The following is a 25,383-nucleotide window of genomic DNA, read 5'->3' as shown; positions in this document are numbered from 1 at the left end:
CCCAGAGAGTGTGGATGTACGTGCCATGCTCCGCACGGCATCTGAGGCATGCAGGGTTCTCCACCCTCCCCATCCTGTGTAGTTGTTCCCTATCGTAGTAGACCCTATGAAGGATCTTGTATTGAATAAGGCGCAATCTTAATTTGATCGCAGCCTCTCGTGGGTGCATGAGGGCCGCTTCTCAGTCTATATCCTCGAGTAGCCCCTTGGTGAATTCCCATTTTGCGCAAAGTGGGCCAAGATTGTCTGGCATATTATTAATTTGCGTTTTATATGTCAGGGATATCACCTGATGCGGTATCTCCTCCTGAAGGAGTCTGCCCTCAAGGGGGGCATATTCCGGCTGCATCAGGTCGTCTAATACTTCTGCTTGCCAGGCATGTCGAAGTCTAAGATATGCTTAGGCTTGGAAATTATGAAGTTGGTATTTGGATTGAAGGAAAGAGAAGGAAGCCATAGAGCCTCTCTCCAGGAGGTATCCTATCTTTGAAATGCCAATAAGGTCCCATTACTTGAAGCCCCTCAATTTCTTGATCTCAGACAGACTAGCCCCTTCCCACAAGATGGTCTCAAGACTGGCCCATCCTAGCCAAAAGAGGTCGGGCTGGGCAACCCCCCTTTCTTCTGGCTTTCAGGATACTGGTGTACTCTGTAGGCGGTGAATGACCACGCATTTTAATGACTCCGCGCACTGTCTGCGATTCCTTTGGTCTACTTGCCCACAGTTTAGTGTTTGTGAACCTTGAGCATGGGGAAAAGAAAGGCAGAAACAACTAATGGGGGTGACAAACGCTTAACAGCCAGTACGTCGATTTTGTCCTTTTTGAACCAGGCTGTGGGAGTATTATCGCAGGAGATTAATAGTACAGAAATAGACCTAACTGGGAACCATCAAGCCATATACTCTGAAAATAAAGTGGCAGGCATCTTGACCGGGGGGCTGGTTGACCCAAACAACCATATAGCCAGTCCTCCACCTGGTCCCCTCCCTATTTACCTCGACCCCATAGCTAGCTCCTCCAATACACCTGATCCACTGCCCACATCAAGGGACCCTGTGTTGAAATGCTCCAATAAAAAAACATAAACTGGGAACCAGATGCAAAAATTTCACCCCGGGGTTGCCTGTATCTACCAAATCGAGCAGGAAGACTATTCCAGAGCATGAGAGCACTCCATCTACTTCTGTAGTGGACTATTCTGTTATCAAGGGGGAAGGATACTCCAGCTGACAGTCTTTTTAAAACTCTTGAAACAAAGATCATCTCAGCCTTAAATGCAGTTTGACACCCGGATTTCTGCACTTGAACAAATAGTCGGATCATTGAAGGGGTCAGTGGACACTATATTCAAGTATAAGCAGCCCGTTTCTGATCGCCAGCACACTTTCCTAAATACAGGCCTAAGTACTCTTCCCTGCTACACCATTGTCAGTAGAAGGGTAGGAGCAACTCCCCAGCCTCAAGCTCAGGCCCAGGTCTTATTGGCAGTCCCACTGCAAACGTCCTTGCGATCCTATTCTCTGTATTTACCAGACGTGCCAAGGATCACGGAGGCAAAATCTGGGCGGCAAGTGCCAGGTACGGCAATCCAGCAGGGAAGCAGGTGTAACACTGATTTGTCCGCTTCGGCCACATCGCAAAAATCTCAGTTGTCAAACTGCCCCTCCAATACCACTATCCAACTACCCCCGGTGGCCACACCCTATGTCATTGTGTTGGTGGGTGTCCCCCTTTGAGGAGGGGTGGCTGGGGAAAATTTCAATGAATTGAAAAACAAGACTGTTCACTGGCTGGCAACCAGGACCAACATCTTTTATCCCCCCACGCAGATGCTGACAGAGGAGATCATATTGATCCGTAGGTTGGGTTGGATAGTCCAATGTCAGAATACGGCGGTGGGAGACTGCATTATAGTGAACTTCAACAACCCCTTGGCAGCGGGCTTAATTTCCGCGCCTTAGGTTTGATGGACCCTCAGACCGTATAACAGCTCTCCCACTGGGCTTTTTTTTACCCCCCAATAACTCCAACGTTGGGGGCTCGAGATATTCGACTTCGCCACAGGGAAAGCCATGGCGTCGCCTCTCAAATTCCCAAAACATATCTAATACCACTCCCCTACTGAGCAACCGTTTCCTTCCATTGAGTGAGCTTGATGACCCAGATTGACTGGATTCTACTCCGTTCACAGACCCTCAGACTCATGCCATCCCAACTGGGGATCCCGTGTTTTTTACGCAAGATTCCATTCAGGTTATCTGTTGGAATATAGCCGGGTCCAGAGTAAACTTTCTGATGGTGACTGGCTGGACATGCTGAAGAACTTAAGTCTGATCTGTCTACAGGAAACATGGAACACCAAGGGTTGTTTGTATCTTGATGGCTATTCCTCCCACTCAGTTTTAGCCACCTGTTCCTCTAGTAGTCGCGCTAGTGGTGGTCTCACCACCCTATTTAAATTAAAATATAACTGTAAAGTTCAGGTGATAAATTCCAAATGTAAAACTATTTTAGGCTCCCTTTTAAAATTCCCTAACAAACGTAGACGACTCCTCATCCATTTTTATAACGCAGTTCCCCCGAAAGATGAAATCAAAGCGATGGCTAGTCTTTAATGTTTTAAGGATGATTTCTTTGTTAGAACCCCCTTTTACCCTAATCATGTTGTTGGGAGATTTTAACCTGCACACGTGCCGCACCTGTTCTTACAGTCAGGAATCGATTTTGAGGGGCCATTTGTAACCCAGGCACATTTTAAACACTCACAATAAGGGGAAGCAGCCAACAACCTTATCTCTTAGTTTAATTTGGTGAACTTATTGGCGAGCAAACATGATTCCGTTGAGGCCTAGATGCCCACCTTTGTGGGGGGAGGGCACTGTAGCGTGATTGATTATATTTGTGTCTCCGGTTGTCTGTATGCCACACTTTTAGACTTTGAGGTTTTTCAACACCATCTGAGCGTCCATAACCCAAACACTGCATCATTTAATTGGGACAATAAAGTGGTGAGCTCCACACCCGCTTACTAGGCACCCACTACACTGGCTGATCAGGGGCATAGTATAAAGTGGGCCAGCAGTGTCCCATCGGCCTTTGCCTAAAACCTGATTGTTTTGTGTCATGCCAATTTTCAGACCTGTCTGTTAGATGCAGAGCCACCACAGAGGATCCTGGCGTCATTTACTAATATCTGCAGGTTTATTAAGTCAGCACTCCTTAAAATCGTTGCCTTGCCGACCACCTGTGTGGTTAGATGGCTTGACAGACCATGCTCTAGAGCCCACAAGGACCTGTGGAATCTTTTGCATGCTAAGCCCTGCTATCAGGAAAAGGTCAAGAATGCCAGGGCGGCCTTTAAAAAAGCCTGTAAAGATCGTAAAGCCCAAATCAAAGCAGAGACCTGGGACAAGTTGGTGGTGGCCAGTCAGCAGCTCAATAGCGCAGCTTTGTGGGGTGTCATCAACTCACCCTGTTTTCATGTAGACCAGCTTACCAAACAGGCATGTACCATCTCATCTCTGGCCATTTATAGCCTCAAGGGAGAGCCGGAGCCTGTATTAGGCCCCCGTGCAGACCGTAATCTAACTTTAAGCCTCTCAAAGGTCAGATATGCTATTTCCCAGTTGCCTTTAAACAATGCTCCAGGGCCCGATGGGGTACCTGGTGATCTATGCAAGGAATGTGTAGCCATGTGGGCCCCGATACTGACACTGCACTTAAACTCTGCTGTATCTAGTCATCTTCCCTCTACATGGTCCCTGTCTTTAAAAAGGGTAATAGATCAGACCTGGCCTGTTTGAGTCCCATTTCCCTCATAGACTCGGAGGGGAAAGTTATTGGCAGAATTTAATTAAACCGCCTCACGGGTCGGGCTAAGGCGCAAGGCTTTTTGTCTGACCTCCATTATGGATTTCGCCATGCTCGGGGAACAATAGAGCAGACCTTGAACCTCTATCTTTTAACTTGTAAGTATACTAAGGCCAAGAAGGGGGCCATCCATCTGGCATGCCTGGACCTCAGCTCGGCCTTTGATAGAGTTAAGTTCTCTAAGCTCTGGTCGATGATGGAACGGATAGATGTTGATATAGTTTTAATACATTTTTTGCGTGATTTGCACAATGGCCTCTCTGCCAGCGTTAGGTATGGCCCCAATAGGGAATGCACCAAGCACTTTAAACTTCAGCGAGGGGTATTTCAGGGTTGCATTTTAGCTCCTTTCCTAATCATATTTTATATCAACAACTTAGAGCAGGTCCTGACTATTGCGGGTGTTGATGTCCCCAGAGTACGTGGCCGTCCCATTCCTGCACTAGTATATGCGGACGACAGTTTTGGGATCACTGAAACAATATCGATGGCAAAAATATAGAACTACAAAAATATTGAGTTAAAAATATAGAAAGCCAAAATATCGACTTTCTATCTCCAAACAGGTAAGTACAAAAATATCGAATAAAAAATATCGTTGTAAAAAAATATAGATAGTCAAAATATCGAATTTTTAAAATAGTTATAAGTAATTTAAAATTAATTATATAATACATATAACTAACTTACACATACTTAAATACTTAAATAACATTAAAATGAATAAATAATTAATATATTTTTTTTAATATATATATATTTACAAACTGCAGAACGTCAGGACTACCGTTATCACCACCGCAGGCGCTGATGAGGCCATACCGGCCGAAATGCATACGCCATCAATCTGAAATAAAGGGTGCAGCCTTTCCAATCCCCACTGAGGCTCCTGCTTCTTTCTTCGAGAGGAGGTGATTTTTTACATTGCTGCGCGCTTTCCAGAAGCGCGGTTCAGAAGCCCCCTCATCTCAAGTGGCCTGGTGACTCTGGAACCTGCTTCGGCATCAGTTTGTTTCTTCAAGTTTTTTGAAATTCTCCAGGCTCGCCGGCAGTCCACGCACCTGAAGCGATACAGCGAGACATTTTCTCCATTTGGGCGGGGTGCATTTCTTCCTGCTCACGACATTTTGGGCTTGGACTTATGGTTGATGAGGTACTGGGGACCTAAGGCTGCACTACCACTTTCATTTTGCGAGTTTCATGAACGCTTTGCAGAGCACCTTTGCCATCGCTATTGTCTTGAATTTTCCAAGAACGCCCCACAGCAATACTCACCTGGGAGCCACTGGTGCATCCTGGGACTTGGAGTCCGCTGATTTTCTCGGACCCGTCACAATGAGGATTTTGGTTGCTGAGGGGCGGAGCAGAAACACGCGCACCTATCATAGTGCGGTAGGGTGCATTTACAAACTGCAGAACGTCAGGACTACCGTTATCACCACCGCAGGCGCTGATGAGGCCATACCGGCCGAAATGCATACGCCATCAATCTGAAATAAAGGGTGCAGCCTTTCCAATCCCCACTGAGGCTCCTGCTTCTTTCTTCGAGAGAAGGTGATTTTTTATATATATATATATATATATATATATAAACATAGTATTAACAAGGGGCAGGCACACCTTGGAAGAAGTTTGAAGCCGAAACGAAACATGTTGGTAATGATGCCGTGTCCCGTTGCTCTGCACGCAATAAATTGATGGAGGCAAGTTTGTGTTGCGACTCGTTCATCCCTTGAGGGTGAGTGTTGGAATATATATATATATATATATATATATATATATATATATATATATATATATATATATATATATATATATATATATATATATATATATATATATATATATATATAAACATAGTATTAATACAAAATATACAATATATTTACCATAGGATAGCGAGAGGGTTAAATTTACTATTACCACTCCAGTGAGTGCAACAGTAGAAGAAACATTGGATAGCGTAGCAGTAAAAATTACTATTCCCACTCCAGTGAGTGAAACAGTAGGGAAAGCGTTGGATAGCGGGAGAGTAAAAATTACTATTCCCACTCCAGAGAGTGCAACAGTAGGGAAAGCGTTGGATAGCGCAGGGGTAAAAATTACTATTCCCACTCCAGTGAGTGCAACAGTATGGAAAGCGTTGGATAGCGTAGGAGTAAAAATTACTATTCCCACTCCAGAGAGTGCAAACGTAGGGAAAACGTTGGATAGCGTAGTGGTAAAAATTACTATTCCTACTCCAGTGAGTGCAACAGTAAGGAAAGCGTTGGATAGCGTAGGGGTAAAAAATACTATTCCCACTCCAGAGAGTGCAACAGTAGGGAAAGCGTTGGATAGCGTAGGGGTAAAAATTTCTATTCCCAGTCCAGTGAGTGCAACAGTAGGGAAAGCGTTGGATAGCATAGGGGTAAAAATTACTATTCCCACTCCAGTGAGTGCAACAGTAGGGAAAACGTTGGATACCGGGAAGGTAAAAATTACTATTCCCACTCCAAAGAGTGCAACAGTAGGGAAAGCGTTGGATAGCGAGAAGTTAAAAAATACTATTCCCATTCCTGAGAGTGCAACAGTAGGGAAAGCGTTGGATAGCGTAGGGGTAAAAATAACTATTCCCACTCCAGAGAGTGCAACAGTAAGGAAAGCGTTGGATAGCGTAAGGGTAAAAATTACTATTCCCAATCCAGTGAATACAACAGTAGGGAAAGCGTTGGATAGCGTAGGGGTAAAAATTACTATCCCCACTCCAGTGACTGCAACAGTAGGGAAAGCGTTGGATAGCGGGAGGGTAAAAATTACTATTCATACTCCAGAAAGTGCGACAGTAGGGAAAGCGTTGGATAGCGTAGGGGTAAAAATTACTATCCCCACTCCAGTGACTGCAACAGTAGGGAAAGCGTTGGATAGCGGGAGGGTAAAAATTACTATTCATACTCCAGAAAGTGCGACAGTAGGGAAAGCGTTGGATAGCGTAGGGGTAAAAATTACTATTCCCACTCCAGTGATTGCAACAGTAGGGAAAGCGTTGGATAGCGTAGGGGTAAAAATGACTATTCCCACTCCAATGAGTGGAACAGTAGGGAAAGCGTTGGATAGCGGGAGGGTAAAAATTACTATTCCAACTCCAGAGAGTGCAACAGTAGGGAAAGTGTTGGATAGCGTAGGGGTAAAAATTACTATTCCCACTCCAGTGAGTGCAACAGTAGGGAAAGCGTTGGATAGCGTAGGGATAAAAATTACTATTCCCACTCCAAAGAGTGCAACAGTAGGGAAAGTGTTGGATAGTGTAGGGGTAAAAATTACTATTCCCACTCCAGTGAGTGCAACAGCAAGGAAAGCGTTGGATAGCGTAGGGGTAAAAATTACTATTCCCACTCCAGTGAGTGCAACAGTAGGGAAAGTAAATACTTCATATATAAATAAAATAAAATAAATATTAATGCCAATTACAAATTAATTAAAATAATTAACACTTGTATATAATATATTAATTAATCAATTAAAAATACAAATAAAAATTAATTATTATAAATAATTACCTACTAATACAAATTATTTACCAATTAACAATAAATTAATTAACAATTATAAAATAATTAAAAATTAGATAAAACAAAAAAAGAATTTAAAAATTTAATTACTTACAATTAAATTACTTCCCACCCTATTCCCCTATAAACCCACAACCCACTACAGAAAATAAATTAATACAACTAACATAATTATCAATTAATAAATAAATTAAAATTAATTACCCATTATATTTTTATTATTTACCAATTAATAATTAATTAACAATTAATTCAAAATAAATACAAATAAATACATTAACATATTTAATTATTTATAATTAAATAACTTCCCACCCTATTCCCCTATAAACCCACAACCTGCTACAGAAAACAAATTACTAAAATTAACATATTTATCAATTAATTAAAATTAATTCCCAATTATAGTTTAATTAATTACCAATTAATAATTAATTAACAATTAATTCAAAATAAATACCAATAAATAAATTAACATATTTAATTAATTATAATTAAATTACTTCCCACCCTATTCCCCTATAAACCCACAACCCGCTACAGAAAATAAATTTCTAAAATTAACATATTTATCAATTAATCAATTAATTAAAAATAATTACCAATTTTATTTTAATTAATTAACAATAAATAAATAGTTAAAAATTAATTCAAAATAAATACCAATAAATAAATTAACATATTTCATTAATTATAATTAAATTACTTCCCACCCTATTCTCCTATAAACCCACAACCCGCTAAAGAATTATATTACGCAAAAATTAAATACCATAAAAATAATTAATTAATATAAATAATAAAATAAATACATACTTTTCAAACATATACTAACATAAAAAAACACTTTAAAAATTGACATTAACTTACCTCAAATTCGATATTTTTGTAGCCTATATTCTGTCCATTCTATATTTTTGTAGTCTATATTCTGTCCATTCTATATTTTTAGGATTAAATATTTTTTATTTTATTGAGAATGTCAACACAAGTTAGGTACAATACAGTTGTATGCGGTCGCCAGACAGCCCGACAATTGACAAGGAAGTCAATGCAACACAAGGGAGTACGGTACAGTGCATAACTTGCAGGGTTGTAATTATACACAGCAAGCCGCCTACAACCCGGTTTGGGCCGGCCGCGATTAAAACGGGGCAAAGCAAGTGTTTAACCAGACTTCCCTACCGAATCCAACTTGAAGGCGTGCTTAGAATGCATAACCATGGCATGCGTCCTGCCGTCTGCTCCATCTTTGCCCTGCATTTCCCCATCGCCAATGTGTTGCGCAGACTGTTAGAGATGCAACGTGCTTCCGTCTTCTGACACACCCGGTAGACAAAATACCCACCCCCAACCCAACCGTCCCAACCTCCTTTGAAGCCCAACAAACTACCTCCCACCTCCCCCAACTCCCCCCCACTCCCCTTTCCCCATCAACTCCCCTCCCTCCACCCGTTTCCCTCCCCATGTGGTCCATGGTCGCCCCCTCTCTCAGTTCCCAGCAGTTGCTACCAATCTAACGGATGGGCCCATCTTCCTTCTTCGCCAAGTCAGTGCCAGTCAGCCTCAACAACCTAAGATACCGCGGACAAGTTACTTCTACAAATTCAGACGACAGGACGGCTAGGAATGGCTTCCAGAGCTCCGCATATTTGGTCCCTTCTCCTGCTTTGTGTAGGGAAAGCCTTTCCATGCCCAGGACCATCCACAGGCGGTGGAGCCAACCTTGGCGTGTGGGAAGTTGCGCAGTACGCCAGTGCGCCAGGATGTTCTGTATCGCTGACCCCAGTGCGATGGCTATCAGACGACCTCTACGTGACTTCAATGGATAGGTCAAGGCGTTGGGCAACCCTAGAATGACATAGGAGGGGAAGCGTGGGATTTCTGTGTCAAAGTGGGCGTCAACCTCGCTCAAAACCTGTTGCCAGTAATCCTGTAGGAGCCTGCACTCCCAAAGTATGTGTGTTAATGTGCCCAGTTGACCACAACCCCGCCAGCATAATGGGTCCTTGCTACTATCCATTTCATACAGGCGCTCTGGAGTATAGTACCAATAGGTTGCCACCTTCGTAAGGGTGTCAGTAAGCCCCATGTGGTAGGCCGAGTGCCGTGCTCTATAGTATATTCCCTCCCATTCCTTATGCGTGAGTGCTCTCCCCAATTCCCTCCCCCAGCGTACCCTACTCGCGCTGTAGGTGTATCTGTGTTTGAGCATGAGTGTTTTGTAGAGATCAGAGATTAGCTGCTTGTCAGTTGTACGTGAGATCAGCCAGCGTTCAAAGTCTGTCAGGCGCCTGTCCACTTCAGATCTAATCGCGGGATGGAGGGCCCAGTGTCTGACCTGGAAATACCGGAGTCTCTCGGATTCCGGGAGACCAAACTCCTGACGGAACTGTGGGAATGGGATCGCTCCCTCAGGTCCATATATATGGCAAAGAGCACGGCAGCCAGCTGGCTTCCAACCTTCGAAGGCTATCTTGTCCATCCCTGGCTGAAAGTCGGGATTGTCTAGGAGGGGAGTGAGCGGCGACGGTATGGTGGTAAGGCCTTGTGAAACCCCCACCTGGTCCCAGATCTCTAACGGGACGCGCGTGATGATGACGCATAGAGGTTGGGTGGTCTGTGCGCCCGGTGCATGAACGGTATCTCTTGCAAGGTTCTCCCGGCAACCGCTTGGTCTTGAAACAGCCAGTGTTTCCCAGATTCCCAGCGGACCCATTCTGCCAGAAAACGGAATTGCGTTGCTTGAAAGTATGTGGCTAGATTCGGGATCCCGATTCCTCCATGCTCCGGCGCAAGCATCGCTATCTGCGACTTCAGACGAGGCTTCCTCCCATTCCAAATAAATTGTGAGAGCTCGGACTGCATCAGTTTAATCCAACCTTTGGGCGGAGTGAGGGGTATAGTGCGGAAGATATAGAGTATCTGGGGGAGAATCGTCATTTTGACCGCCGCGACCTTGCCGAGCCATGACAGCGGATAATATTTCCACTGTCCAAACTCGAGTCTGACTGTCCGTCGCAGTTGGGAGTAGTTAATATTGACCGTGGTCTGAAGAGAAGGGGCTAATTGTATCCCGAGGTACGGGACCGCCTCCGTGGCCCATTGCAAAGGAAATGCGTCTTGAAGTGTGGTGCGCGTGTTTGGCTCTAGGGACAGGTCCAGGGCCACCGACTTCGTCATGTTTACTTTGAAGCCCGACACTCGGCCAAACCTGGCAAGGTCGTCGAGGCAAGCTGGGAGAGAACTCCGGGGTTCGGCAAGGGACAACAGAACGTCATCAGCATACAGACTAATGGTGTGCACATCCCCTCCAAACTTGATCCCCTTGACCCCCGGGTCCATGCGAATCAACTGCGCCAACGGCTCCATATAGAGGGCAAACAGTAAGGGAGATAACGGGCATCCCTGTCTGGCGCCCCGTTCGATCTTAAATCGGGGTGAAGAGTAGCCGTTAACTCGGACCGTTGCAGAAGGATATTTATAGCAGTTCATAACTCTGGTTCTGAACGTGGGTCCCACCCCTGCCTTTATCAATACCTTCTCCAAGTAGGGCCAATGCACTCTATCGAATGCCTTCTCGGCGTCGATAGCCAGCATCATGTATTCACCTTGCGTTCGGGAAGCTTTCTCCAGAAGATGGAGGGCTCTTTTGGTATTATCGGAGGTCTGTCGCTCCGGAATAAATCCAGACTGGTCCGGGTTAATTAGTCCCCCCATGCATGGGCCCAATCTGGCGGCGAGGATCCCCGTATAGAGTTTGAGGTCAACATTCAAGAGGGAGATGGGTCTATATGCTCCACAGTCCGTGTGATCCTTGCCAGGCTTAGGTATAACCGCAATGGAGGCCTCAAGGAGATCTCCAGGGATCGCCCCTTCCTCCGCAAAGGAGGTAAAGAGTCTGGAAAGGAACGGGGCCAGCTGAGCACAGAAGGTTTTATAAAAACTCGCTGGGAAGTCGTCCGGGCCCGGTGCTTTGTCGGGAGATAGCTGAGATAACCTCCTCTGGCCGGACGTCTTTCTCTAGGCAGTCAATTTGGGCTTGCGTCAGGGCTGGCAGTGGGAGTGACGCCAGAAAATCCAGTTCTGCCTCCGGGTCAGGTGTAGTAGCCCTATATAGTTCGGCGTAGTAGGCACTAAAGGCCCCAGCTATTGTTTGATCCCCAGTGACAGGTAAACCATCTCTCCCTTTCAGTTCCTGGACCTCCCGTTTCTGAGTGATTGTGCGTAGCTTGTGCGCGAGGAGGCGTCCGCATCTGTCCCCCCTAGTGTAATATGCATGTTTGAGCCTTAAGGCCGCGTGATCCGCCCTATCCAAATCTAATGCCGCCAATTGCTGACGGGCAGCCTTCAACTGACGCCATATTCTTGGGGCCCCAGTCCTCCTATGCATCTGCTCTAGTTCCCTAGTTTTCTGAGTGAGCTCGTCTCTCTTGGCTTGGCGTTCAGCATTCTCCGCCGCCGAAATCGATATACATTCCCCCCTCACGACCGCCTTCAGTGCCTCCCACTGAGTAGCCAATGTGGTGTCGTCATTACTATTGTGGGACAGGTAGTCTTTTATCGCCCCTTGGAGTTTGGCAACTGCTTCTCCCCTATGTAACAAGGATTCCCGCAGCCTCCACACCCTATCAGAGCGCGGTGCCACCGGCCCGGACAGGGTGATAGTGACCGGCGTGTGGTCAGAGAGAGAGGCTGTACCGATCTCGACACTAGTGATAAGTGACTGCGTAGGTGTTGAGACGAGCAGATAATCCAGGCGTGCATATGTTTTGTGTGCAGCTGAAAAGTAAGTGTAGTCCCTCTCCCCGGGATGGAGCGCGCCATGAATCTACTAACCCCAGTTCCCGCAAACGGAGCAGGCCCGCTGGTGATAGCGCCCCCACCTGACTAGTGCGCTGGCATGACCTATCTAGCAGATTATCAAAGACTAAATTTAGGTCCCCTCCCAGTAAAAGGTGGCGGTCTACCGTGTCAGTGGCTTCAGTAAGCGCTTTATGCAGGAATTTCTCTTGACCCTTATTGGGCCCGTAGATGGAGCCAATCGTGTAGTGCAAGTCACCAATCGCAAACCTATAAACCAACAATCGTCCTTTAATTTCCGCAAGTTTACCCAGTACTTTGCCTCTAAACTTGCGCGCAACTAGGATTGCCACTCCGGCCTTCTTGTCTGGACAGGAGGAATAGAACTGTCCTTAGCCAGTAGATGTGTTTCTTGTAGGAGGCAGATGCCTGCCTGGGACTGTTCCAGAAACAGTAGAACAGCTTTACGCTTTACCGTATTGTTCAGCCCTCTCACGTTCAGCGTGAAAACAACCACTTCACTCAACACCATCTATGGGAATGTGACCCCCACGCTGCCATGATATCGGGCTCGATCTGACCCGCCCGTGGATCCCAGCGCCAACCTCTGCACTAGCAACCAACCTTCCAGGACATCGAACAGCCCACTCCTCTACTGACCATGGACCAACACCCACCCCCCAAAAACCCCTCCACCCTCCCCACCCCACCCCCTCCAACCAACCCAACAACCTCCCCCTTCCCCAAACTGTAGAACGTAGAAAATGTTCATGTTCATTGTCCACACTTGACAGATCAGTGTGGAGAACAAGTTGGGGAAATGTGTCCGGATCCATTGAATCCCCCACCCGCCGCCGACCGCGGCTTCACTCCTCGCCCACGCTCAGGGACTCCCGGGCATTGAGATCAAGGTTCACCCGTTATCTGTCGCCGCCAACTCCAACGCCGCCGTCTCGACCGCCGCTCGCTGACCCTCCTGAATCTCTTCTGGGGGTGGACGTCTCGGCCTGCGCCTCCTCCGTTGCGGCCGCCATTTACCCGTGGTCCCGGACGCCGAGCCCCCCCCCCGGTGTGGGAGCCTCCCTCTTCTTTGGGCTCCTCAATGCCCAGGAGTTGGCACGCTTCTCTGAGCGACCTCAGCTGGCACACCTTGTTGTCGCATTTGAACACCAGGCGGAACGGGTGTCCCCAGCTGTACGGTATGTTGAGGCGTCGCAGCTCGTTGGTGACCGGCTTGAAGACCCTGCGTTTTTCCAATGTAATGGTGGCCAGGTCCTGGTATAGGGTTGGAGAGTGACCGCCAAAGGAGATGGACTCCATCTGTCGAGCCTTGCGGAGGACCTCCTTGGTTCGGAAGTCTTGGACGCAGACTAAAATGTCTGCCAGGAATGCAGCAGCAGCTCTGGGCGGGCCAGTCCGGTGTGCTCTGTCCAAGCGTATGTCCGTATCCGCCGGCCTGCCCAAGATGTGGTTGAAGAGGCCTTGTGTGAAATGGAAAAGGTCTTCAGTGTCGGGGGAGTGTTTCACCCCTCGGATCCGAATGTTATGCCGCCGAGAGCGGTTCTCCAAATCCTCAGCGTGGGATTGTAGGTCGACCTGTTGATAATGTATGCGTATGATCTCCTGCTGCAGCGCCTCAATCTCAAGATCTCGGCTATCACTCTTCGTCTCTAGTCCCGCCACTCTCTCTCCTATGGCATCCGTGTCTCGGCGGAGCTCCCTAATCTCCTCCTTCAGCTCTGTTTTAAGGAGTCGGAGGTCCTCCCGCAGGCCACTGAACAGGGACTCCAGAAAAGTTTTAGTGATGGGCTCCTCCGCACACTGCGACCCGGCGCCGGGGGAACCAGCCGCCATTTTGTTGGTTCCTGCTTGCTGCCCAGGGACGTGGGGCTCCGTCTTCTTCCCCGCCGTGGTAGGGGTGAACAGGTCCTTAATTGATCTGTCTTTGCGCACTCTCGCCACGGACATGTCCCCCGGCCCCGCGACAGGCGAGGAGCGGCGCGACGTGGCTAGCGGCCCCGGTTTATTCGTGCACAAGGGCCTCGGTCTTTGCAGACGGGATCGCTATCCTCAGCCCGGGAGCCTTCCTGTGGAGCCTGCCGGCGCCACCCTCCTCAACTCTGGGGGTCGCCGGGCCCGGCCCCAGTCGCCTCCCTGGGTCCCGCCGCTCAACCCCCACCGCAGGAGCCCGGGTGTAGCTCTCGACCCAGACCCCTCTGCCTGATCTCAGGCCTCAGGGGTGAACTGCTGCTAAGCTGCGGCGCACATCTGTCACTCCGTTATGTGGGTGCGTGTCTATCAATGGCAGGGCAGGGCCAGGACACCAATGGTGCCCGTTGCTGGTCGCGTTGCAAGATGGCGACCGGTAGTATGCCGCTCCGTGGAGGCCACGGGCCGACCAACCGACTCTCCGGGTCAGTGACGAACCCGCCCTCGCTGCCTGCCTTATGCCCCCTCCGTCCGCTTCCTCGTCTCCCCGTTAGGCGGCCACTCCACACCACCGTAGCGCCATTGCCCCGTGCTGTGCAAATCCGGGGGGGGGGGCTCGCAGAAACACACCGCTCCTCACCTCCGTGCACCTGCGGGTGGGTCCCGCATATGCGCTCCTGGTGCTCGACTGTTGGCCGCTGCCACTCACCGGTCACCTCGACTCCCTCTTCCCCCGCCGGGCCGGTGGGGGCAGGTCCGCAGCAGCCCCCCGGTGAAGAACCCCAGGGGGCCTCGAAGGGGCCGGACGCGCCACCAAAGCACCGGACTGCGGTGAGCCGCGGCCCGCTCGGGATGGGTCAATGCCGGGCACACAGCTCCACCCACCCCGGCCTCGCTCTCACCACTCCAGTCTTCACAGGCCCCGCCAGGCCGCACCCGCTCAGCCCGAACTCGGCGTCTCCCAGGCGCCGCCATTGTCCACTCCGTGCCCCGCCGACAGTTGGCACCCAGGCACAGCAATCACGCCACACAGGAGTCCAAACCAGGGCAGGGGCTGCTATTTAGAGCGCTATAAAGGCGGCCGGCGGCGGGAGATCCAAGAAGCACGTCCGCTCACACCGCCATCTTGGCCACGCCCCCATTCTATATTTTTGTTGTCTATATTCTGTCCTATTCTGTCCATTCTATATTTTTGTTGTCTATATTCTGTCCATTCGATATTATGTCCATTCTATATTTTTGATTCGATATTAATGCTATCCTATTCGATATTTTTGTAGTCTATATTCTGTCCAGTCGATATTGTGTTCATCCTATATTTTGTAATCGATATTAATGCAAATCGATATTAAAAACTCAATATTTAGAGTGTATACCACAGTTTTGATGGCCCGTACTTCTAAAAGTCTGAATAAACTTATCTCCCTTTTTATCAATTTTATGAATAGTCTTGACCTATCCACTAACTTCTCTAAATCGCATGTCATGAACTTTGGCCCTTCAAAAATAAAAACAATTAAATATGTAATAGATGACCAGCACATTAGAAGGGTGCATAAGTTCAAGTATCTGGGGATTCAACTGGATTCAGAACTTAATTGGCACTCACTTATTAATCAAAATGTTTCCTCTTTTAGCAGGGCTATATTCGGTGTCGGGGGTTTTTCCCGTCGACTGGGGCGCACACATATCGAATCGGCTCTGGAGATTTACAAGGCTAAATGTATCCCCTTAGTGTGTTATGGCAGAGGAATCTGTGGATACGGCCGGGTTGCTCCACTTCAAGTGGCAGAAAATATGTGTTCAAGGAGTCTCCTGGGCGTTTGCCAAAGCACACCCTATGAAATAGTCCACAAAGGACTTGGTATGGATTACTTATCTGATCGGCGTCTACTTAATCCATTAAAACTCTAGAACGCGATCTGGACAAAGGAGGAGTTGGGTTTTGCTAGATTAATCTTGCAAGACAGCTTACAAATAGACAGGCCCCTACAGATTCCATGGTTGGTGTATGTGGCACGCAGTTTGCGGGCTATAGGGGGCTGGATATGTTTGATAATGGCACAAGCATAACCCGTGCCAATGGAAAATGGGTGGAATCGGCACTTATGGACAAGTTCAGGTCAGAATGCAAAGATGTCGCTTTAGGCTATAGGGAGGCTGGATACGTTTGATAACACCACAAGCATAACCTGTGTCAATGGAAAATGGGTGGAATCTGCACTTATGAACAAGTTCAGGTCAGAACGCGAAGATGTCGCTTTAACAAAACACTCTATGTGACACGCACTGTTGGTGAAAGCAGTTAGTAACATTGAACCTTATCTGACCTTGTACATACCTCGCCATCAACGTCGATTGCTGACCTATTTTGGGTTAACCTTATTTCATCAACTGGTCCCTTTCAACCGGGGTTGTTCCAAATACTCAGACCTGCCCGCATGCAACTGCGATAATATCTCGATTAATGACACATTACATGTGGTTATGTTTTGCCCAAAATATAGTTATGTGCGCCACAATTTGTTACGCCCGATTTTATCCCGAGGTTAAGCCAGCCTTACCTTTTTTTACAGCTGTTAAATTCACCTTTTACCAGTTTTTTTCTAGTGCGCTTTCTGGTGGGAGTTTTAAAACATGAATGACTATGATACTGATATTCTATATGTTTTTAAATGAAAATTCTATCTTTTGTGATTTTATCTATAAAATCGAATAAAGATTATGATGATGATGATGAGTATGGAAAAACCTACCCTCTAGAGTCTGCTACCCCAATTCCAACTGGGATATATAGGGCCAGTTTTACAGATAATTCTAACAATTACTATTTTTATGTACTATCATTGAATATCACAGGCTTGGGTAGTAAAACAGAGGATGAGGACTGGCTGAAGTTTGTCATGCAGTATCATATATGCTGTTTTCAAGAAACATGGGCCCTTCAGGGAATCAGTGTAAATGGATTTCTTGATAACAAAATCCAGGCTACCCGCCTTCGGAAGGGTGGGCCTTCGGGAGGGCTTACTGTGTGGGTGTCGTGCAAGGATACAGGATTGAGCAACGTGGGGTAGCTAAACTGTCTCCCAATTTACAATATGTGAGACTTGATCTCACAGGCTCTGAAAGTGGGGTGGTTGACATTGTGAATGTTTATATTCCCCCAGGGTGGTCCCCAGAGGTTCGGAAGTTTTGGGGGGAATTTGGTTTCCTACATCGATAGTATCAGGGAGGATGTGGTTATTTGTAAGTTGATAGAGGAGGGCAAAGAGAGAAGTATATGTTATTGATTTGTGGAGATTTTAATATACAATGCTATCATTATTAATGATGTCCTAATGGAAGACCGTTTTCTAGGTATCCCAGAGTCAGCTATGACCAATTTTAGATCCTAAAAGAAGGGTGGTGCATTCTCTGAGCTCCTGATATACTACCAACTACGCTTTTTTAATGTTCGCACTGCCTCCCTCAGATCGTACTGCTAGGGCAACTTTTAACAACGGGAGAAGTCAGTCATTAATTGACTTTATCTTAATCAATATAGAGGGTTAGGAATTTGTGCATGATATTACTGTTGTCAGTAGAGTGGAGAGTGACCATGACCCTGTGGCGCTGTGTCTGAAATTGTGCCTGAGGATGGGAGCCATTGTAAATTACTCAGTGGAGAGGAGTAATAGGCATGTGGTTACCCCATCCAATAGCAAAAACATAATAAGGTGGAGGAGTAAGAAATATTCACAATATCTCCCTCTGCTAGAGTATATAATGACTAAGTATAGATCAGGAATTTTGAACCCCCTTCTCATGATAATGGTGTAATCCTAGCAGTCTGTAATGGGATGGCAGAGGAGCTGAAGGTCTTGTGATCTACGCTTATTGGTCCTAAACCCGCCGTACCAGATGGCGGGAAGAGTAGTGCAAGGGTTAACTGGTACAGTGAGGAATGCCTCATAATGAAGGAAGTTGTTTCATCTGCCCTAGTACAACAACACTGTAGTCCACAAAGCGAATTGTTATTTCGAGAATATATGGGTGAATATAAACGCCTTTTGAGAACTAAGAAACTGCTCCACCAGTTGACTCTTTGGGAGTAAGTGAGGAAGGCCTTGCATTACAAATAATTACAAAACATTCTGGGAAGTGGTATCAAGGGTGGAGAAGTGGTCAGTAAATATAGAAACCTACATTGGGCCGTCTTTTTGGTCTAGCCACTTAAGCTTCTTATATAGTGCCAACCCCACAATTCCGGTGCCATCTCAAGAGAGTGTTTGCTTTGGGCCTTGTGTGATTGACATCCTAGTACCAGAGGTGGAAAGATCCTTGAGTGATATGAAGAAAAGCAAGGCCCCAGGCAATGATCTGGTGACTATTGATATATACCGTGAGGCGCCCCAACTGTGGGCCAGCATTCTTACTAAAGTGTTTAATTCTGTGCTTGCTGGTAATGCCGAACCCGCTTCATGGCACTCAGCTATTATTGTGCCGATCCATAAGAAAGGTGAGCGAACTAGCCCAGCTAATTACAGTCTGATCTCCCTCCTAGATGGCGCAGGAAACATTTTAGGGAAAGCCCTGATCAATGGACTCCAGGGATAGGTTGAAGCCCATAACATCATGACGGAAGTGCAAGCCAGTGTTACGTCCCTTATAGGGACAATCGACCAGGCGCTCTGAATATATAAGATCTCTTACAGATTTACTGTGGCAAGGAAGTCATCGTTGTATTTAATATTTGTAGATCTGAAATCAGCCTTTGGTTTTGTTGACTTGAAGAAGCTGTGGAGACCCCCGATAGACCTAGGAGTTGATACCTCCCTAGTAATGGCCATTACGGGCTGCCACTCCAGTAATACGTCTAAAGTACGGGATGGTCTGGGTGGGGAGTGCACTTATATCTGGATCCGCTCTCTCACTTCTGCAGTAGTATGGAGCCAAGACGGAACTGCACAGTGCCACTTTGCAGTGCATGGGAGCACTAATGAAGAGAAGTTATCAGATCCAGTCTGGTGCCTGGGGAAAATTCAAATGTGAAGAACCTTAGATAGAGTACCCATGAGTAAGAGCGTTACCAAAGGTAAGTAACTTGTTATTCTTTACAAATGTTCACTTAGAAAACCTAGGACTATGGAGACTATTTTTTATGACCATCTTGTGGCAAAAAGCTATTTCAAATAGTGCTTAGGAGTTGAAGTCTTTAATTGTAACCAGATTTCCTGTTTGTTTTCAAGGACTCGACTCTGGGACGAGAAATCCACATGTCTGGTCTTGCGGCAAAGGATCGTAATCGTTCGTTTTGCACAGAAACTAGGTATGTTACTCTACATGTACATTCATATGTAGCTTACTAATTATATCAATATTTATTTAATATTTACAAGTATATTATTTGTAATATCAAGGTTTTTATGAGAGCGCTAGAGAGCCGACAGCAAGATGGCCCCACCTCGGTGCCACTCCATCGACTGGGAGAAGCTAACCAACAGATATCCTGCAAACGGGCTAGAATCTGCCCTGAAAGTAAGGGGTCACCTACACCAGAAGACATAGGGGTCCTGGGGTCCCTGAACATACCAGTAGTCGAGGTGATGGAGCTGTAATCTGTCCCTATAACAACACCATGTGAGGGCCTGATGTTGAGAAAATAGTGGCAATAAGGCTGCTTGGTGGCCCTACCCGGCCCTACCCACCCTCAAAGACGTACTGTACCTGTGGCGTGCTGATGCAAGGTGTGTTGTGGGTGCACCAGAAAACTGGTGCAGCCCAGGTGAGGTGTCGGAGCCGGCAGGGGCCTGTGCGGTGGGAGGCGCAGTGATCTGGATAGCCACTGACAGCTGTGAGTGTGGCATCACGGCTGAGACTGGCAGGGAAAGATGGTGTTGACCTAACCTATCAGCTCGTAGCCATGAGCATATATCTTTAAGCAGCGAACATGGGGCTGTGCACCGAGCCCCAGAGGCACTGGCCGGTATGCCTGCGGGGGTGGCAAATGCCAAATTGGGAGCCCCTGAGAGACACCAGATTATGCTGTGGGCTGGTGCCCACTGGGCAGCAGTGAGACATTCCGTGATCCTGAGGATGTGCCCAGATGTGAGTCCCATGCTCGCTATGCCACTGGATTCAAGCTAGCCTGACTGGTGAGGGGTGAAACCCAGATCTGTAACTGGGGTGAATGTTTGACACTGATCAGCATTCCGTCCCTCATCTTTTTGTTTTGCTCCATTTGATACATGCCTTAACATGAGGACCACAAACTTATTTTGTTCTGTGGATAACAAAGCTGTATTAATAACATATGGAGTATTTTTGGTTGGCGGGCTGTTTTTTACAAATATATTCACCCATACAGCCAATGTTAAATGTAACCCCATTCAACAATAGCCAATGCACAGTTTTTTGCATAGAAGGCTTGGTTTCTTCGATTCAGGCCTTCTAGCCATCTTACACATTCCCCACCATAGAATTGAGTATAAGCTACTCACCAATAAAAAGTTTGAGCAAAGTTGATTCCTAATTCAAAGGGAATTGTGAGGAAACTGTCCCATAGAATTAACCTCGGCTGAGTATATACAAATAAGGAAACTAAATTGGGTAGTGCATGTTGAGTCCCAGTGCTGTACGTACCCTAAGTGATAGCGAGAGCACCCGACAAAGGGATATCAGTAATAGTCCGAAATTGTCCTGCAGCATTGGCTTTAACGTAGATATGGGGTGGCCACACACAGCATTAATACTATAGAGCCAACCACAGATATCCTGGACCGAGTACAAGACCCTTTTCGCTTAGTCACTCTCAGAAGACCTTATTCCCAGAAGTTAGAGGTACCGCCGTTAGATGGTCATCCGGTTCATCTACATCTCTCGCTGCAATGTATCCCTTCTGTGATCGTTTTGGTGGGGGTCCCTCCCCTGAACGAAGCAGTTCAAGAGGACAGTTTAAGCCATATATATAAAGATGTGCAGTGGTGTAAGAAAAAAGCAGGGTGCTCAATAGACATTGTGGGCAATTTCATTTTTGCTCCTGGACTGGTTGGGTCCATCGCCTAAAGCATCCAAGGGGTATAGTGTGGTCATTAATTTGAACAATCCAGACCTTGTCTGGTCCCTGCTGTTATGCCTGGACCATTTTACAATCCAGCAGGTTAAAATACGTGCCCTCCCATTTGGCCTGTATTTACTGCCCATCCCCCAAGAGGGACTATGATATTCTCCGGCACTGACCAAGTTCTGGTAAGGTACATGTGCATGCAGCCTCAGTTCTTACAAGCAATTGTTTTGCCCCACTAGCCGATCTTTCTGCAATTGACTGACAGCCAGTATCTCTTATATGCCCTGATATTCGCATTTCGCCTACAACTGTGCCTGAGTCCTCAAGTAATTCCCGACCAGAGCCTGGCACAGAAGCCTGCCGAGATACCCTCTCGCTCCCAGATATTTTCATAGAACATAGTTGGTATTCGCCACAAATGGGAAAATCACGACTGGTTACTGTAAAATACTTTGGCATCATATGTTGTCAAGAGACTTGACTTGGACTCTGGATCCTTTTCATGTAGATGGTTTTAGTGTTTTTGTTCTCCAGCGATCCCTTCAGTATCAGGAAGGGGGAAAAGAGGGTTTGGCTGTTGTAGTATCTGTCACTGCAGTTACTTGAGTGTAAAGGAAATAGCCTCTACCCCATGCTACCAGATCTTAAAGTTGACATAGCCAGATTTGGTAAATGTTTTGTAAATTAACTTTTATTTTAATTACTTTTCAGCACAACCAGTTTATATTGTATATAAGCTAGACAGGCGTTATCAGAACTATTGCATAGTGAATGCATGTGTCGTTTTTTTCTTTAATGGAGTTTTTAATATTGTTAGATGTCTCCATAGTGGAAACCGTGTTTGTGGGATGACGGATGGGCAAGGGGATAACATTAGATTTCTCAGACACAGCCTATAGGGAAGCGTTAAATCGGATTGCCTTGAAACATAATTTAAATTTTTTGCTGAAACGCAGGGCCTGAGCCAACCTAAACTTTCTACGTTTGTGGTAAGGGGCAGAGGTAGTACAGTAGCGTTTTTCCTATTAACAGCAGATATGGTCCATTAACTAGTTGGTCATGAAATTCGCACTTCCATATTTAGCGACCACAACCTTCATATTATAGATTATTCCTTATCCTTTCAAACTAGTCTAAGTGGAGGATCAAATCCCATTTAAAACATACTAAAAAATAAGGGTGTTCGTATGAAATGGGATAGCATTGAGCCGAACAACTTCTTTAAGATCCTGATAACCCTCACATATGAGAACATAGGGGCATATTCTCAAGGACCTATCGCCGATTGCCAGCAAAAGTGGCACTAGATTTATCGCCCTATTCTCAAGCTGGTGCAAACTGCCGATATCGCCAGTTTTCCAGCGATAGCTGCCGCACAAAACATCGCCACGGATGAGAGCGACAACTAACGCTAATGATATGCTGAGTAGGCGTCCAAAAGTAGGCAATAAGGCGCGTTAGCAGCAGGGATTTAACACCTGCCTTTTACTGGTGTTAAGCAGGATGACAACCTGCAGTATGAAAGGGAGCCCAGACCAGAGCCACATCTGAAGACCAACACATGTCATGGAGCTACTGATCATGCAGCTCGGAGACCCAAGAGGACCACAACACCCACCGCCACCACCCCCAGGACCCCCCCCCCCCAGACAACCCCTCTCCCCTCCCCCCCCTCCGGACTACCACCTAGGAAGCGCTGAACAAGACAGCGGATATTCCTAAAATGCACCAGCCTCAGAGACTCAACTCCAGAGGATGCCATTGCCCACTACAGGCTCAATAGGACAAGCCTCCTCCACATCCTGACCCACATTGCCCACAGGCTGACGGTACCAACACAGCGGACAACCAACATCCCTCCGCAGACAAAGCTGCTGGCTGTGCTGCACCTATTAGCCTCTGGTACCTTCCAACCAGCAATTGCCAGAGTCGGAGGAGTCTCACAGCCAGCCCTATCAAACTTCCTTTCACATGTCTTGGATGCATGTCCACAAAAGCAACGGCGGGCCCCTGTATCTGCACCACACGCTAGTTCAAATTAGTAGTGTTCCTGCGCAACCAAATCCCAACGCCAGCCGTTGCTTGACGCCCCTGTGCTCCAGATCCAAGATTGTAGTTACCGAAATGGCGGTGCGCCAGGTCATGAAGTCCAGTAGTCAAAAGTAGTGTAAAAACAGTTTGTGATTACAAATGCATAAATCAACAATACGATAAGCTCAGCCAACACGTTCCATTCCCAATGGTGAACTTCATCAGGGCAACGTGTGGATTCAATTAACTGCATATGCTGCGGGAACTCCCCAATACAATTCCATATTCCGAATGTCAGTATTCAGAAACCTGTTGGATAAATGGTGACAATGGTCAAGTATAGTGTATTGCACTTGGACAAACTGGAATGCTTACAGGAATGCTAAATCCGGCATAAAAAGACCGTAACAGAAGTTTGTGTGGTCGTAACCTTCATAGGAAATAAAAGGAAGGTTACGACCATACGAACTTCTGTTACATCTTATTATGCAGGATTTATCATACCTGTAAGCATCACGGTTTATATCAGCTTCATACCCCTGTACCTTCACTTCCCCCACACTGCGCAGGAACAGCTGGAGACCAAGCAAGGGAACTACGCCATTGCTGGCTTCCTGCACGTGTTGAGGGCAATTGACTGCACACATGGTCAACTTGTGCCTCCTGCCGACACTGCACACAATCACCGCAACAGAAACCACACGCATTCCATCAATGTGCAGGCAAAACTGGACCACTGGGGCCTGTTCACCAATGTCGTCGCAAACTTCCCAGGCAGTGTACAGGATTCCTACATCTTCCGCAAGTCCATCACCAACCAGCGCTTTGAGGATGGCACCTATGGAAATGCACTGCTCGTCGGTAAGTACCAACTGAACATACCACACACCTCAACTCCATAATCATACAACTCACAACTGTGGGAATGCTTATGTTACAAAATCACATACAACATGCCAATCAACATGCCCAACTACCAGACACAATAACACAAGTAACTGTGGTAACCGTGGCCAGCCATGTAGATAAACCATCCATGGCATGGCACCTCTGCCACACAATTGCAGACTGTGGGAAGAGGTAAGAATCAAGTATGTGCGAAGGTGGCAATTGACACATCAATGAGAATGTACACAATGCCAAGTGTGGCGGTGATGTGCTGGACAGACTTCAGTATTTAGAGCACAGACATTTCCATGTGGACATATACTGCTGGTGTTTGTAGTGTTGTGGACAGTGGACGAGAACTGGTCACCTCAGGCAGTGTGGAAGACCATGGACATGTAGCTTTGTCCCCCCTGTGAGCGGAGTGGCCTTGGACGGCGTATGTCATGAATAAATAGCCTGGGGCTCTGGGAGTGGTTCAGTTCTGGGATGGCCACCAAAGTAACTACTGTGTGTGCCTCTCTGTGTCTGCCATATCCTGTCCATAGGCCTACACACACATGGCCGACCACCTTCAATGGCCAGATTTACACAGGAGACGAGGTGGCTACGTCCCAAGCCAACCCGTGCACATCTCGTCATCGCATGCAAGGTCGTGTCTGCCAGGGCGTCGCCCCCCACCCAGCCATGAGGCCGCTGCCATGACCAGTGGTGCATGCGCGATCCTGTGCGCCTGCTGCACCCCAACCCTGGTCCCCAGACCCATCCACTGCCTAGCAATGACTTGCTGCCCCTGCGCAGCCAGACTTCAATGCTCACCTGCCGCCACCGGCGTGTCTCCAAGAGGGCCCACCAAGTGCTGGTGCAACCTCCTCAGCTAATCGCTGGATTCTGCACCACAGGCCCCCAGCGCACCCTGCAGCACCGCACTCCGGAGTCATGTGTGTGCTGACTGCTGCCTTCGGCGTACACTGTGGTCCAGCAGGACTCTCAATTCAAATTGTTGCTTGATTGGCAGGATGGCGTATCGAAGCCTACGCATCATCGCAGGCTGCACACCCCTCTGCTCTTCAGGTGCCTGTACCTCAGTGCACCGCAAGTCACCGTCCCATGGCGGTAGGCCAGTGCCGGCCACCGTGCATCAGGTGCCACCAACTCTGTGCACCGCAAGTCATCGTCCCGTGACGGTAGGCCCGTGCCGGCCGCAGTGCATCGGGTGCCACCAACTCTGTCCACCTCAAGTCATTGTCCTGTGGCGGTAGGCCCT

General features: G+C 47.3%; 1 protein-coding gene across 5 annotated transcripts in view; it reads left to right on the top strand.

The window, feature by feature from the left end:
* The window catches only part of SHROOM3 (shroom family member 3), a 387,668-nt gene that overhangs the window by 236,850 nt on the left and 125,435 nt on the right, over positions 1 to 25,383 (top strand). For all 5 annotated transcript variants that reach the window (XM_078676384.1, XM_078676383.1, XM_078676381.1 and 2 more), the window contains one exon: positions 19,384 to 19,463. In XM_078676384.1, the coding sequence (XP_078532510.1) occupies positions 19,384 to 19,463 (80 nt within the window). The remainder of the gene's footprint in view (positions 1 to 19,383; positions 19,464 to 25,383) is intronic.

Source organism: Lissotriton helveticus, chromosome 2_1 (genome assembly GCF_964261635.1).
Source record: "Lissotriton helveticus chromosome 2_1, aLisHel1.1, whole genome shotgun sequence".
Classification (NCBI taxonomy): domain Eukaryota; kingdom Metazoa; phylum Chordata; class Amphibia; order Caudata; family Salamandridae; genus Lissotriton; species Lissotriton helveticus.
Note: the sequence above shows the minus strand (reverse complement) of the source record. Positions and strands in the feature narration are given on the sequence as shown.